General features: G+C 40.2%; 2 protein-coding genes across 2 annotated transcripts; both read right to left on the bottom strand.

Annotated features, from left to right (window-relative positions):
- Window positions 1–216: 216 nt before the first annotated feature.
- LOC108601976 (allatostatin-A receptor) lies at window positions 217–6,290 on the bottom strand. The gene is made up of 4 exons (XM_017989970.1): window positions 5,323–6,290; window positions 2,678–2,956; window positions 2,457–2,615; window positions 217–492 (listed from the first exon to the last, which is right to left on the bottom strand). The coding sequence occupies exons 1-4, from the start codon at window positions 5,857–5,859 to the stop codon at window positions 397–399; spliced, it is 1,071 nt and encodes a 356-aa protein (XP_017845459.1). The 5' UTR covers window positions 5,860–6,290; the 3' UTR covers window positions 217–396.
- A 4,136-nt stretch (window positions 6,291–10,426) lies between these two features.
- LOC108602171 (putative polypeptide N-acetylgalactosaminyltransferase 13) lies at window positions 10,427–12,791 on the bottom strand. Its single transcript, XM_017990207.1, has 6 exons — window positions 12,613–12,791; window positions 12,220–12,556; window positions 11,693–12,156; window positions 11,456–11,625; window positions 11,105–11,290; window positions 10,427–11,028 (listed from the first exon to the last, which is right to left on the bottom strand). The coding sequence occupies exons 1-6, from the start codon at window positions 12,739–12,741 to the stop codon at window positions 10,599–10,601; spliced, it is 1,716 nt and encodes a 571-aa protein (XP_017845696.1). The 5' UTR covers window positions 12,742–12,791; the 3' UTR covers window positions 10,427–10,598.
- Window positions 12,792–14,257: the final 1,466 nt, after the last annotated feature.

Below are 14,257 nucleotides of genomic sequence, written 5' to 3'. Positions count from 1 at the left end.
TCACGCAACATTTTTACAGTTGATTGTGCCTGACACAAAGTTTCTCGAAGTACTAATATTTTAAACACAATTTGCTCTTTGTTTTTAACAAAACGATTCTGATTCTCGTAAGCATTCAAGCGAAGAACCTATCAAAACAATAAATGTACTATTTATGGATTACAATTACAACTCTTATGATGAGTTAAAGCATACAAATGATCAATTTGTTTATCATGCTGCAATTCTTGAATGATTCCTTGTATTTTTGTATTGAGTATCTTAAAATAATTTTACACGTAACAAATTCAGAGGCTTATAAATAGAAAACGTTGCTTATAATAGTGATAGCTTTGGTCCTTTGGTGCTGCTTAAGTAATGGCACAGCTTATCGACACGTTGCAACGTGACTGCAACTTAAAATCCTGTAGTTGAGGTGCGGCCATAAGAAGTCTTACGCGGCGGCGGCAAATCAGATGTATAATTCTGGTAACGACTTGAGCAGTTTATGGCCTACAAGAGAGAGAAAGGGAGAGTTAGTGAGTGTGGTCCATAAGTTAATACACACACATTAAGTTATGTATGTGTACATAAAAATAAAGACAGTACATTAAGCCTATGCGGCGGCACAAAATGTTTGATTAATGATGTGCGCTGTCCACAGCAACAACAACAACAATAATTATGAGGGCTGTGTGGCTTTTGCATTTGAATGATTAGATTTGATTCAATATTCAATTATTTAACTGGTTTGAGGTGTTGAAATGCCTGAACTGATAAATTCAGTGTGCTTGTCTGCAACGTCAATTCCCAATATGCTGGGCGTTTGCATATAAATGATTTATGAATTTGCGTTCTGATTGAGCAGAGAGCAGAGCAGAGCAGAGTGGTGACCCTTACCCTGTCTCCGCAGAATCTGCTGCCAGAGCTCCGAAATTTTGTTGATTAGTGCCACGTCATAGCTTTTGGCTAGCAACAATACCATTTCCATGCAATCGCTCTAGGGAAATGAGCTACGCTATTCGCTTATATGTGCGTGTGTGGGCTTTAGCTATTATTTGATTAAAGCGCATTGAAATTTGCGTACCTTGACTGCAAATCAAAGAGCATAAAACGCATTAGCAGCTAGCTTTTGCTTAATTTAATTATTTTTTGCTTTTAGGCTGCCAAAAAGCGTGCAAACAACACGCTGACCCACGTTAGGACTAATTGCATCATGACCGTCACATCAGTTGGGCAATTAGTCAAGTTTGATGCATATACACCTGTCTCTAAGCTGGACCCAAAGGCCAGGCATGTATAGGTATTTAAATTTAGCGAAAACAAAATGGAAACACAAACAACATGGCGATGCAATTTAATGAATGTAATTAATCTAATTTAATGACTTGACAAACACATCAATTAGCGCCAATAGCAACAACAGCTAAAGCTATATACAATACATGTGTACATAGATACACACACATACATAGATATACAGCCAATGTCCAGCGCGTAATTTATATGCAAAGCGCTAAAGAACTTGACGGAACGAGCAGCAGCAGCGGCAGCGAGCAGCAACAAAACAAATTAAAATATTAAAATTAGGCCACAAAATGATTGAAAGGAAATGTTACAGAAAATACGCGCACAGCTTTTCCAAGCAATCCAAACCACCCACCCATTCAGCCATTTGTCCCTAAAGTAATTAAAAGTAAGTAAAGCAGAGTCGTTCTTACGCGTTTTTGCTTTTTCTTTGCCATTCAATTTGTTGCTGTTGCTGTCGTTGGCGTTGTTTGAAGCTTGTGCTTGTGTTTGTGCTTGTGCTTATGTAAATGGTCATTGACCAAAAAGAAATAATGTTTGCGACGCATTGGAATGAGCTCTGTGAAAGACGTCGCGTATTCGAATTGAACTTACACGAAAAACGCTTTAAAAAGTTTTCATTAGGCGCATATGCGTTGGCCTGAATGGAAATTATAATCGTGTGCCGTAAATATCACAAGACAGCGTCAAATGTAGCAGCTGTAGAATAGATACGAAATTGAATTTAATTTGATTGCCATGCTTTGAAGCATTGAAGCGTTCTAAATGCGCGTCTTGTTTGGCCCACGCGGCGTATGCGTGTTTTTCACACTTTGCCTCATTAAAGGCCTGAATAAACGTGCGCGTTTTTCAAAATTATACTGCCACACAATTATTTAATACGATAGCAAATATTTAAAGAATTATAAACAACAACAACAAAAGAATTGCCTGGCATGGCATACCTTGGTAGACAAAGCGGAAATGCAATTCAATTTATAGAAAGATAATATGGGTCGAGTGGCAAGCACTTTACTATATACAATAAATAAATTATGACAAAGAAGCGTAACGCAAACAATGTGCCACAAAATTGTTTCAATTTATTGACGAAGCACTTGCACTGGCACCGGCAGTCGCACTGTCAAGCTATGAAGTGGTGGTGGCAAGGCAACAAAAGGATTGCTTACCTTGTAGAAGGCCTTGCGAAAATTGTCAGAGAGAAAGGCATAGAGCAACGGATTGATGCAGCTGCTTGTGTAGGCCAGCGTTTGTGCCATTATTTGCAGTACAACCTTTGTCATTGTGTTCATTTCATACATGTCCAGCGCCTTGAGCAGTAATATCAACTGAAAAATAAACCAATAACAAATTAAACAATGAACAATGCAGACCAAACTCAAGGCCTTACCTGCACGGGCAGCCAGAGCGAGGCAAAGGCTATGACTACCACAACAACAAGCCGCGTGACGCGCTTTCGTCCGCGCTGAGATTCCTTGGACATGCGTACGCCGCTTCCTTGATGCCAGAGGCGCATTATCATGCGCATATATAGTCCGCTGATAATCATCAAAGGCAGCAGATAGGAGCTAACGAAGAAGCTCATTTGAAAGGTGTCCAAGTCAAGCAGATCGTTGCTGGTAAATTGACAAAGCGCCACTGTTTCATTTGTGACATTGTTATGTTCAACCTGCAAAGAGTTAACAATTAATGCAGATTAAGTATACGTCAGGTGGCACAGTGTTCGCTTGGCAACAGCCTAATAGCTAGCTATCACCCACCCACCGACTATAGAGTCATAAACTAGACTAGGGCATATCATAAACACATTCAACAGCCTGAACTATAGTTTCGTTGTTTTTCTTTTTCGCTGTTTACAATTCACTTTATGAGCGCAGTCCACGTCGACGTCGCTGCCGCTTATATGTTTTGTTGCTAATATACTATACAAACTATAGAAACTATTAAAAATCGCCAGCCGTACAACTTGCTTGCGAAAATTGTTTTGTTTACAAGCGCATTTGTTGTTAACGTTACTTAATGTAGCGCAAAATTCAATGCAATCTGCAGTTGCATATATGTACATTATAATTACCTTAAAAGTTTAAACAAGTTGTGAGAAAATATGACTTATTATGGCATTTAGATAAATTAAATTGAATTTTCATGTTTATTGTGTGCTTCTTGTCTTTTTATTGTTGTTTTTAGTTATGAAAACACAAGTGCCTGACCCAACTCAAGTGGCTCTATTGGGCCTCAAACAAATGTGTCGGTTTGTCTGTTTGAGTGAGTGTGTGTGTGCTGAAGTAACATATAAACAGCTGTCAATCAGTGCCATGTCACAACTACTTATCTACAGATTATATGTGTATGTATAATGTAACTAAATATATGCATATAGACTCATCGCAATTTTACGAGTTCTTGATGTTGTTCTTGCTATTGTCTATTTCTAATAAACAGCTATTATTGCGTGTGTGTGTCTGTGAGTATGCCAGCTTTTATATATATATATATAAATAAAGTATAATACTAATACTTATGTCTACAGGCATAACAAATAGGCACAGAGTGTAATACGAAAATAATTAATAGCAAAATGTTAATTATCATGTTGATCAAGCATGAGTTAATTATACCTTTTTTATATCAAGCTTTGCTTTTGTTTGCTTATACATATGTACACAAGAGTGTTTGTGTGTGTGTAGATAGCGTACTCCACCCACATGCACACACACATAAATATTCAATTTAGGCTGCTATTTTGCCAGCTTAATCCTCAGGCACAAACACAAACAAATAAACAATGCAAACAACACAAAGCGAAACGCAATCGCAGCTCGGGCGTGAAAAAAAACGTAGCGTGAAATGCCATTTAATAAAATATCGAGTTACAACAACAATAACAACAAATGGTCCATTTCATTGATAAGGACGCCAATGGCGATAAGATACGTTTAATTACAGGCGACTATTTGATTATGGCCAGCAACAATAATAACAACAGCATTAACTGAACGTGCGAAAAATAATACAGCTTTGTTATGCCCAAGGGGCAGGCTCTCGTTGTCCAGCCTAATAAGGTTATGGCTAGAAAGCAGAACTTGCTTTTTGGCTAGTCACGGCTATTAGCAAACCAAAATTACAACTGCGCTCATGGACGCTAAAAGACATGTTCAGCCTTAAGTTTAACAAATGAAAGTCTCAAAATTGATTTATGCTTATTTTCAGTTTTCGTAATGCCAAGTTTATAATATAAATAACAAGTTCGAAATTCGCTTTAATAGCTCAGCACACACTTTGCAAATTTTCCATATGCGTAGCAGCAACAAAAAACGAACCACGTATATTTTTTTTCCGTATTTTTCATAACAAATTTAGCCAGGCGCTTATTAAACAATTAAAATGTTTTTCGCACTCGATCTATTGAACATAAAACCATTAGCGCCTTAATGGAAAATGAGCAGACATTGATGACGTACGTTAGAGATAGAAAGAGAGAGAGAGAGAGAGACAGAGAGAGGCAGAGAGTAAATGCGCAGTGTAAGCTTATGTTACAGCATTCAAGGTTAGGGTATTGGCTTTAAATCACGCATACGCCCAGTTTTATGGAAACTGCAACTGCATATTACAGATAGATAAATCTTAATTGTTGGAATGAGCTAGCACTGGCCATGTGTGTGCAAGTGTGAGTGACTGTTGTATGTTTATATCATGAGATGTGCTCAATAATTAAAATTTATGCATTTAAAATAGCAAATTAACAACAAAAGCAAAGCAGACGCTCGCTTGTGTACTAAAATATAAACACGAAAAATTCACAAGTAAGACAAAGAATAAACTTTTATAAAAATACAAAATACCAAGCAACAACAATTACAAATAGCAAATAACAACAACAACTTATTGCGAGAACTTTCAGTGTACATCGAGACATCTAACGAGGTGCCATTGATGGAAAGCAATAAATTCAATATGCCTGCCTTGCATGTTATTCACAGCACATTCGGGCACAGCAGGCCGGCAATGATGACGCCACCAGCAGCACTTACTTACCACCACATCGTGCGAGTAGGCAACCGGTAGGGACACCGTTAGCACCACCGTCCACAGCATAAAGATGGCAATCTTTGTAATATGCTCAGTGCGCAGCATGCGTGATCGTATGGGATGCACCACAGCCAAAAAACGGTCGATGGACATTAGCACGAGTGTATAAATGGAGGCATAGGCAGTAACCACAATCAAATACTGCACGCTGCGACACCACAGAGTGCCAAAGGGCCAATATTGCGTGACATAATCCGTGGCAGTAAATGGCACACAAAAGATAACGAACATCAAATCCGCAGCAGCCAGATTAACAATCAATAAATTCGTAGTCGAGTGCATCGTTTTGTTCAGCATGACCACCAGTATAACCAACAGGTTGCCAAAAAAGCCGGTCACAGCGATAATGCCAAAGAATATGGGCACCAGCCAGCGCACTGTATGTCTAATCCCATCCCAATCTACAGTCGCTGGCGAGACTGTGCTCTCATTGCTGCTTAGCCAGCTGATGTTGCTGCTGCTGATGCTGCTGTTGAAGTCCATGTTTGCACTAGCTTTTATCACTTGTTTTTTCGTCTATTGATTTTTAATTGCCTTTGCTTAGCTTTAACACAACACGTATACGACAAGTGTAACAGCAGCACATTGTCAAATAACAGGAAGAAAAGAATTCCAAAGCAAAAATTCAATTATCAGGCGCTATGAGGCGCAACTGGGGAATTGAACATTATCCAAGGCGCGTGTACAAACACTAAGATAACTTTAATGGTTCGCCAGGTAAGCTTTACCTGCTGCCACGCCCTTCCTTTTCTTATGCGTCGACTTTATGGCATTTGCTGCTGCTTATGTCTAAATTCTTGTTGCCTATACTTTGATTAAACACACAGATTGCTGTTATGCATATATTTTATTTATTTATATTTTGGCGTTTTTTGTTCATGCCTAGGCCAACAGTTTAATACCGCACGCGTTCGTATTCCGCACACAACTGATGTTGTCGATGGTTGTCTGAAAAGATTCGCCGACAGTAACGGCAACAACAGGCAGCTGGCAGCAGCGTCGCTGCGTCAGCAACAACAACAACAATTGCTTTGTTTTCTGTATGTGTGATTGCCTGGCGTTTAATCAAGAACAACAACAACAACAACAACAACATGCAGTTAGCGCTAGCCAAAGCGCCTTTTAGTGCCAAGCGGCAGCTGTTTACATAGCTAGCCAGGGCGCCGCCTACAACAACAACAACAACAACAACAGCAACATGAGCAACAGCAACATTAAACGAAAAATGGCCGCGTTTTTGGATTTGTATGCTATTTGATTATCTTTTCTGAGCAACAGCAACATTAAACGAAATGGCCGCTTGACAGCTTTAGCTGTTTGTTGCCCCATGTTGCACAGCTGGAGATTTGTCGCGAACGCTGTGTTTAATTTCTTTGATTAACTGTTTTTTGGCCAGCGAAAGCTAAAATCAGTTAACGCTAGACACAACAACAATAACAACAACTACAAAAAACTATAAAAAACAACAAACACACATGCTCACACATCCAGTGGGTTAGACACACCCCGAAATTCCCACCCACACCACAGTTTATTGTCTGCTGTTCTGTTTATCGCTCCCAGCTGAGCTAATGCTAATGCCATTATACACCTTCTGGGAGACCAGCGCATATTACATAACCACATTCCCACAGACCTGAATCTGAGAGGCTCAGCTGTTGCCAGGCTTTGGTTTTGTTTTCGCAGGACAACAACAAGCAGAGCTACATGCCTATCATTGTCACGGCCTGGGCATTCACCTGTCGACAGCGCTGACGTTGACGTTTGACGCCGCAGCTGCCGCAACATTTTCGTACGTTTACATTTGCTTTAATGGCAAGTGGCAGCGTTGCCGTGTCGCCAACAACAACACAATTTTGATGAGATTAAAAGCGAATTAAGCAGCGCATTAAAAAAATATTATTGTGTATAAAATGAATGAACAAAATTAATGCGAGCAACCTCAGCAGAGTGCAAAAGTTATAAACATTCAGATAAATTTAATGCAATAAAGCCTTTAATACTTTCAGCTCAGCCAAAGCTACTTAGGTACATGTTTAACGATTTAAAGCTAAAAGAGATTAAATCTCATATTGCGTTTGAATAGTTGAGCTTTTCACATTCACAGTAATTTTCAGATATATAAAGTAAACTGTAGTTTACTTCACTTCTGCCTTACCTAAAATTGAAGTGCATGTGGAACTAAAAGTAGCTCGTAAGCATGGATCAAAGTTTAACTTCTACTATATACCAGCTTTAGCTACAGGAATAAATTTATTTAATTTTCACAATATATGAAAAACCAAAGCCTTTGCAGCAATAAGGGCAAAATTAATAAGCACCTTTTGTCGTAAACAAAAACGCACTTTAAATAAATAAATTAACATATGAGTGACAGGCATAGACACACATGTATGTATGTATGCTTGTATGGCTCTTTCCAGACCGAACTTTTTACTTTTCGTGTTGTTGTTAACATATTACAAAATGTTAAGCAAACAATTTGGTAATGCCAGAAAAACTTTCGACGTGATTGAAATGCTTTTTAATTTTTCATCAAAATCAAAGTCGAAAACCCAGAACACCACACACTCACTCACACACATACAGTCATATGTATACCCACACAAGGAGCATATGCTTTATAATGCGGGTCAGGTTAGGTTTTTTATAGCATGGCACTATGGGCAAATTAACAAAAAATGTGCATAAGATAGACTTGCATGTGAATGCGTGGATCAGGATCAATTTAAAGTGTATAAAATTTGTAACTTCATCAAGCAGTTGCTTTTGTTATTTATTGTTAATTCGTATACCACTGTAACTTATCTGTCTTATCAGCCACTGCTGTCAAGCAGCATTGACTTTGCTAGCTAAATGATGGATTAACGCTTTTTCATGTTTGTCTCGGCAACTTCTTGTTTAGCTTTCCCTGCCATTTTTTGTTTCTTGTGCTCGTGCAAAACCATTATGTCTATAACTTTTTTTTCTGCCAAAAAGTATTAATAAATGTAAATCTTCCTGCACGGAACTAAAAGCAGTCTTAATCGACGCTTTAAGCTGCGTTCAAAAAGGTTTTTTTATATATTACTTCTCTGCTTAAGCACCGCTTTAGCTATTTAATCATTCAAATTGACTTTCTAGCTTGCTGGCCGTTAATTTTGAAATCCCCTTTTTAAGCACACAACAACTTTGTTTTACGCTTGTGGCTTATAAGTTTTTAGCCTTCAGCTTCACTTTATTTCACTTTTCTTTTTTCTCGTTTTTGTTAAGATAAAAATTTTCTTTTGTTTTCGCGTTGACTCACTTAGAGTAGAAAACGCGCTGAGTTTGCATTGGGTTTTCATTTTAGCATTTTACTGAGCGCTACTTCAAAGCAACCCTCGTTCACCCCTCCCTTTTCCACTCTTTTAGTTTTTTTTAATCAAGATGTTTTAAATGCGGCTCGCCGCTGAATGATGGATTTTTTACTTTTACGTTTTTTCCACCATTTTTATTTTTGTATTCTTTATTTTGTGCGCTCTAGCGCAAAGTAAACACGAAAGTTGGCCAAGATTTATGCAGATAATAAAATGAGTCTTCAAATGTATATAATCAAGTTTTATGTGCACGCCGCAGTTGCAGTCAAGGATTAGCTGCGCCATAATTAAGCGCTGTCCTTGCCTGCACTTTTTATTCAAAAGCCAGTAAATAAAACTAAAACTAAAATATGTCAAGGACTGCCTGCGGTTATTGAGCAAGCCAGCCCCACACTTAAGCCTCAAGTGCCATAAAAATTGTTTAAATAATTAGTTGACCAACTTGAAAATATGAAAATACATTTCTAGTGGCGCTGCAAGTTTTATTTCACCTGAGCTGCAGATAACAGACAACTCGGAAGGATGGGGAGGCTACGACAATGGGCTCAGTGCTATTCAGAAATAAAATGTAACTAAAATACAACATAAACTAATATGGCAGCTGTTTGAACAAACTCAGCAACTTGTTTAACGACTTTAACTTTTAGATTTGGACGCTGGGTGAACAATATATATTGTGAAAATAAAATAAATAAAATTTCTTTGCTTTCTTTTATATATGTAGATTGTCGACACTTTCTTCCTAACACTTGTTGACTTTATTGCGTGGCATCTTCAAGTTTGTATCGCCCGCCCCGCCCATAAAAATATGATTGTTTTGCCTCAAGCGCTGATTCTTTTATATTTAAAAACAGCAGTTGTTTCGCCTTGGAGTAAACGCTTGCAGCACAAAGTTGTCGGCAGCTTGTCAACTGCAACAATTGTTGTTGCTGCTGAGATACAAAATTAACTTTTACGCTTTATTACCACAATGCTGGGGAAAAGCAAACAATGCAGCAATTGCCAACTGTTGGCAACTCTGTGGCACTTTGCATGCTTTTGGCTTTTTTTTCTTTTTGTTATGACGTCGCTGCCGTTTTTTGTCGCACGCTTCCGTTGGCCATCAAAGCAACCGGATGCGCTATGGGCAGCCATCAACTCAATTACATTTCGCGGCAGACTTTGATGTGCCCCACGCGCAACACGCGGCACAACAATGCAATACAATTGGCAACAGCGCAACACACTGGACGCAGTTGGGCCCAGTTGACTGTTGACTCTAGACGTTGCCTTCTAAACAATAAGCCTGCCAGGCAACCAACCCACAAAATGACCCACGTTTATTGTTGTTGCAACTCCAGCTGCTCCTGCTACTGCCACTGCCACTGCCACTGCCGTTGCTGCTGTTACTTTGGCTTCATTGTGTTGCTGTCGCTTGTGACGGATGCGACAGGAAGCGCGCAAAGTCTTGATACCAGCAATGCAGACAGACAAAGTACAAAAATAGCGAATAAGTTAAGCCATGGAACGAAAGCTATATACTCTTCCATACATATGTATAAACTTAAGCATTACAAAATTTTCTTTTGACCTGATCTGAAGAGTCCCAATTAGTAGTTGTTGTGACTTCTTGCTGCTTTTAAAAACTATTTCATAGGGAAGTGTATAAAAATATTCTGCTATTCGAAACGGTTACACCTGTATCTACTTCTATTTGTATTTGTATTTGTGTGCCTGTGGCGCCATAATTTAGCCCTCCGCCCCCACAGGTGATAATCTATGACTGCTGCTTTGACAGCGGAAATATTTCACAGAGATTAGCGCAACATGCCAACATTTTGATTAGTTGCCCCAGCCAAGCAAAGAATTGTACGTATGCGTGGCTTTAAGCGCCGCTTTATGTGTTTATCTTTGAGCTTCAATTTCCAACGAAAAGTGAAATGCTTGAGAGATTGCAAATGGACGACAGGTGCTCAGCTCCACACGATCAATGATAGGATTATCGACGCACAATTGTGAGCTCGCATGCAGCAGCTGCGTCTTCCGCCGCAGCCAGCGTTGTGAATGCGCCCAATCGTGCTCTGTGGCGCCACTTGTGCTCATGCAAGGCTCCAGGGTGAGACGCGGCTTCAGCGGCAGCTGCAGCACAACGCCCAGGCAACGTTTTGACTCGGTGCTTAGCTGGCCGCTTTCACGATGCAGGCGCCACTGCGTCAAGTCCTGCTGATAGCAGCTGACAAGCAACAGCTGCAGCTCGGGAAAGATTTGTGCCACATGCAGACAACGCTCACCATTTCGAAGTGTGCCCACAGCGCTAAACTCCGCGTGCTGTAATCTATCGGCATTAAAAAATAGTTGAAGATGACGTTGAAGTTGAAGCGTTCCAATAAAATTAAAATTCCACAGCTTACTTGAGTTCAGGGCACACATAACGCAAAAACCAAGCGAAAGGCTTACACTGCAGCTCTTGCTTCAGCTGCTCCACATTGTGCAGTTGGTCAGCGAGATTCAATGGAATTTGCTTGGCCGCCGGCTTGAGGGCATAGAATAAATATTTATACTCGTCCAGCCAGGACTCGGCTATGATTTTTGAATTGCTGCAAGCAAAGAGAGGGAGAGCGTGAGAGAGAGGGCGCAGAGTGTGTTGTTCAGTGCGTGCTGGGAATGTTTATATTAAAAAGGCGTCATTTTGCTAGCATAAATTGAAAAATACCAAAGGGTGGACCAGGACCAGCGCATGCCGTTTAACACCTAAAACCTACCGCAAATATGTTGCCTGCGCTGTGTCCAGCGCTGCGTCCAACTGCGAGGGAAACTCAAAGGCATGGCGCGGGCGAAATATATGACCAATACGGCTGCAGGGCACGATCTCAATTTGTCCGCCACAAAGCCACAGTTTAACGGCCAGCTCTATGGACTCGCCGCCCCAAGTCTGCAAAAGCAATTTGTTGTTTGGCCTGAGTTTGCTGTTAGCTTTTGAAAGTTAATTAAAACTCCACCTGCAGCTGTGTATTAAAGCCACGCAGCTTAAGAAACCAATCGCGTGAGATCATGAAGACGCCGCCGCTGAAGCTGGGACTGCGATACTCTTGCGCCTCGGACTCTTGCTTCTCCAGCACTCGGGGCAGCCAATGAAAGTGTAAACTCCAATCGAAGCCGCCCTTAAGCAGCGCATTTCCCGAAGTATACTCCAAGCTAGCTGGATCAATGGCATCCAGAAGCGGACTCACCGCCATCTGTGGATTTTGAATTAGCCTGTCCAGCAGCGGCTCCAGCCAGCCTTCGTTAACCTCACAGTGACTGTCCAGAAAGAACAGATAGTTGCCAGTGGCTGCCTGGGCACCATCGTTGCGTGACTGTATGAGACCCTTACGATGTAGATTGCGCTTGAACACAAAGGTCAGCTGACCCCGTGTAGCATAAATGTGACCTAGGATCTCATTTAGACTCTGCAGCAGCAACTCTGCAAGCAACGTTTAGGAATCAGTTCAAGCTCTAACACACAATTGTTGAGTTGTACACTTGCCATCATCACTGTAGTCGTCTATGACAACCAGCTCATGCAGATAGTCCTCTGGCGTGCGCTTGATCAACGAGACGAGGGTACGCAGCAGCACAGAGCGCGCCTCGTTGTAGTAGCTAATGATGACGCTGATGCGTGCGCGTGAGGCATGTGGCAGTGTGTAAGTCCGCTTGTTGCAGCTGTCATGTTGCACTGTTGGCAGTGCACGCAGCGGCCCATACTTGTCACTTAAATTCTGATTATATTGATACAAGTCTTTGGTACGCTTTGGCGTGAGCGCAACAAAATCACGCCAGCCCAATTCCAGATCCAAGCTTAGTTGTTCATGATTTAAGGTGAGCTACAAGTAAATTTACGTAATGCCAAGTTCAAGCTACAGTAAGCTATCACACTTACGCGCTTAGTCAACGTGTCTTCAAACAGGCCATAATGCATTAGCAGCAATACTAATAAAAATTGCAGCGCTAGAAAACTCACAACGGCTAGCAAGCAATAGCGCAGCTGGCGCTGAAGACCGCCAAACATCGCAGCAAACTAACTTGCCGCTGTACCACATGACTGTCAAACGAGCGTAACCGTAACGAAACTAAAATGTAAACTCTAAAAACTAAATTCACATTTTAACGCTAGACGCTGGCCATCGATACACTTTACACACACTGTTCTCTCCGTAGGTTGCTTTACTATTTGATTATGATTACAAGCCCTATTATGATGTCATTGCGTACACACGAGCGTGTGTTTGCTATAAATATGTATATATTATATAAATAATAATTTGTTGAAATTGAAAACTTAACAGCTGTCGCTGATAAGTGCTCGATAAGTTTGGTAAATATTTATAAGCACAGCTGACAGTGTGTTAATTGGACAAAGGCATGAAATCTATCTTTGGACCGTGGGTTGCGCGTAAAGTTCGTTAAATTGAATATGCAGCTTTAAAACAAACTAATTAGATGCTTTTATTTAATCGATAATGTTTATTTAAGGAAAATGCAAAAGCGTTTAGCCATAGAAAGGGCAGAAGCCAAACTATCTCATGACTACAGCGCTACTTCAAGCCATTAGCAGCACATAGACAGATATGTTTATATATTTGAACATTTATATATGCTGCAGAACAACAAAATATTTGTGTTTGCACACCACTGCTGCAAGTTTAGCAATTTTTAAAGAAAAGATATTTCTTATTTTTCGTTTGCATTTGTTATACCTTTTTGAAATTGATTGCACAAATTACGATTAAATAGACATCGGATCTTGTACTTAACTCAGCTGCTCTTTTTTGCGCATGTGTGAAAGCAGATGAGCAATTGAGCTTCTGCAGATCTTGCTGTCTTTGTTTTGCTTGCAATAGTCGGGTGCGCTGCTTCCATGCATATTCTAATTCGCTCAGAGCGCTTCGACTGAGAGTGTAAAATCAAGATGGTCGCGCAGCCTTAAATTACATTGGCGGCCTCTTTGACTTTTGCATGTGCGCATGTGTAAAAGCAGATAAGCTATTGAGCTCATGCAGATCTTGCTGTCTTTGTTTTGCTTGCAATAGTCGGCTGCGCTGCTTCCATGCATATTCTAATTCGCTCAGAGCGCTTTGACTGCTGAGAGTGTAAAACCAAGATGGTGGCGTTGCCTTAAATTACATTGGCGGCCTCTTTGCGCATGTGTAAAAGCAGCTAAGCACACACTACTCTTGCTCTCTTTTTCTTGCTTGGTTTGCTATTGATATTAAAGTATACGCACCAATAAAATCCAGCTAGATATATATATTAACTCCTTTGATAAGCCAAAACATACAAAAAAAAGTCGCAGACTAGTTAAACCATATTTATTGATTTAGCATTTTTTCTGGCAATTTATACATCATTTTTAGCAATTTTTTATCTGTGTGGTAACTTTTTTTTCCAAATCTAGCAATTTTTCCTTAGGAGATTCTGGCAGCACTGATGCACACTGATGTGATTTTATTTAAAATTGTTTAACCAAGCGGATGTAACTCATTCGCTTAGCAACAAAATCAAACTACACTCACCAATGTATGTAT

The sequence above is a fragment of the Drosophila busckii genome, chromosome 3R (assembly GCF_011750605.1).
Source record: "Drosophila busckii strain San Diego stock center, stock number 13000-0081.31 chromosome 3R, ASM1175060v1, whole genome shotgun sequence".
Classification (NCBI taxonomy): Eukaryota; Metazoa; Arthropoda; class Insecta; order Diptera; family Drosophilidae; genus Drosophila; species Drosophila busckii.
The sequence above is the reverse complement of the archived record's forward strand: the minus strand, read 5'-3'. Positions and strand labels throughout refer to the sequence as shown.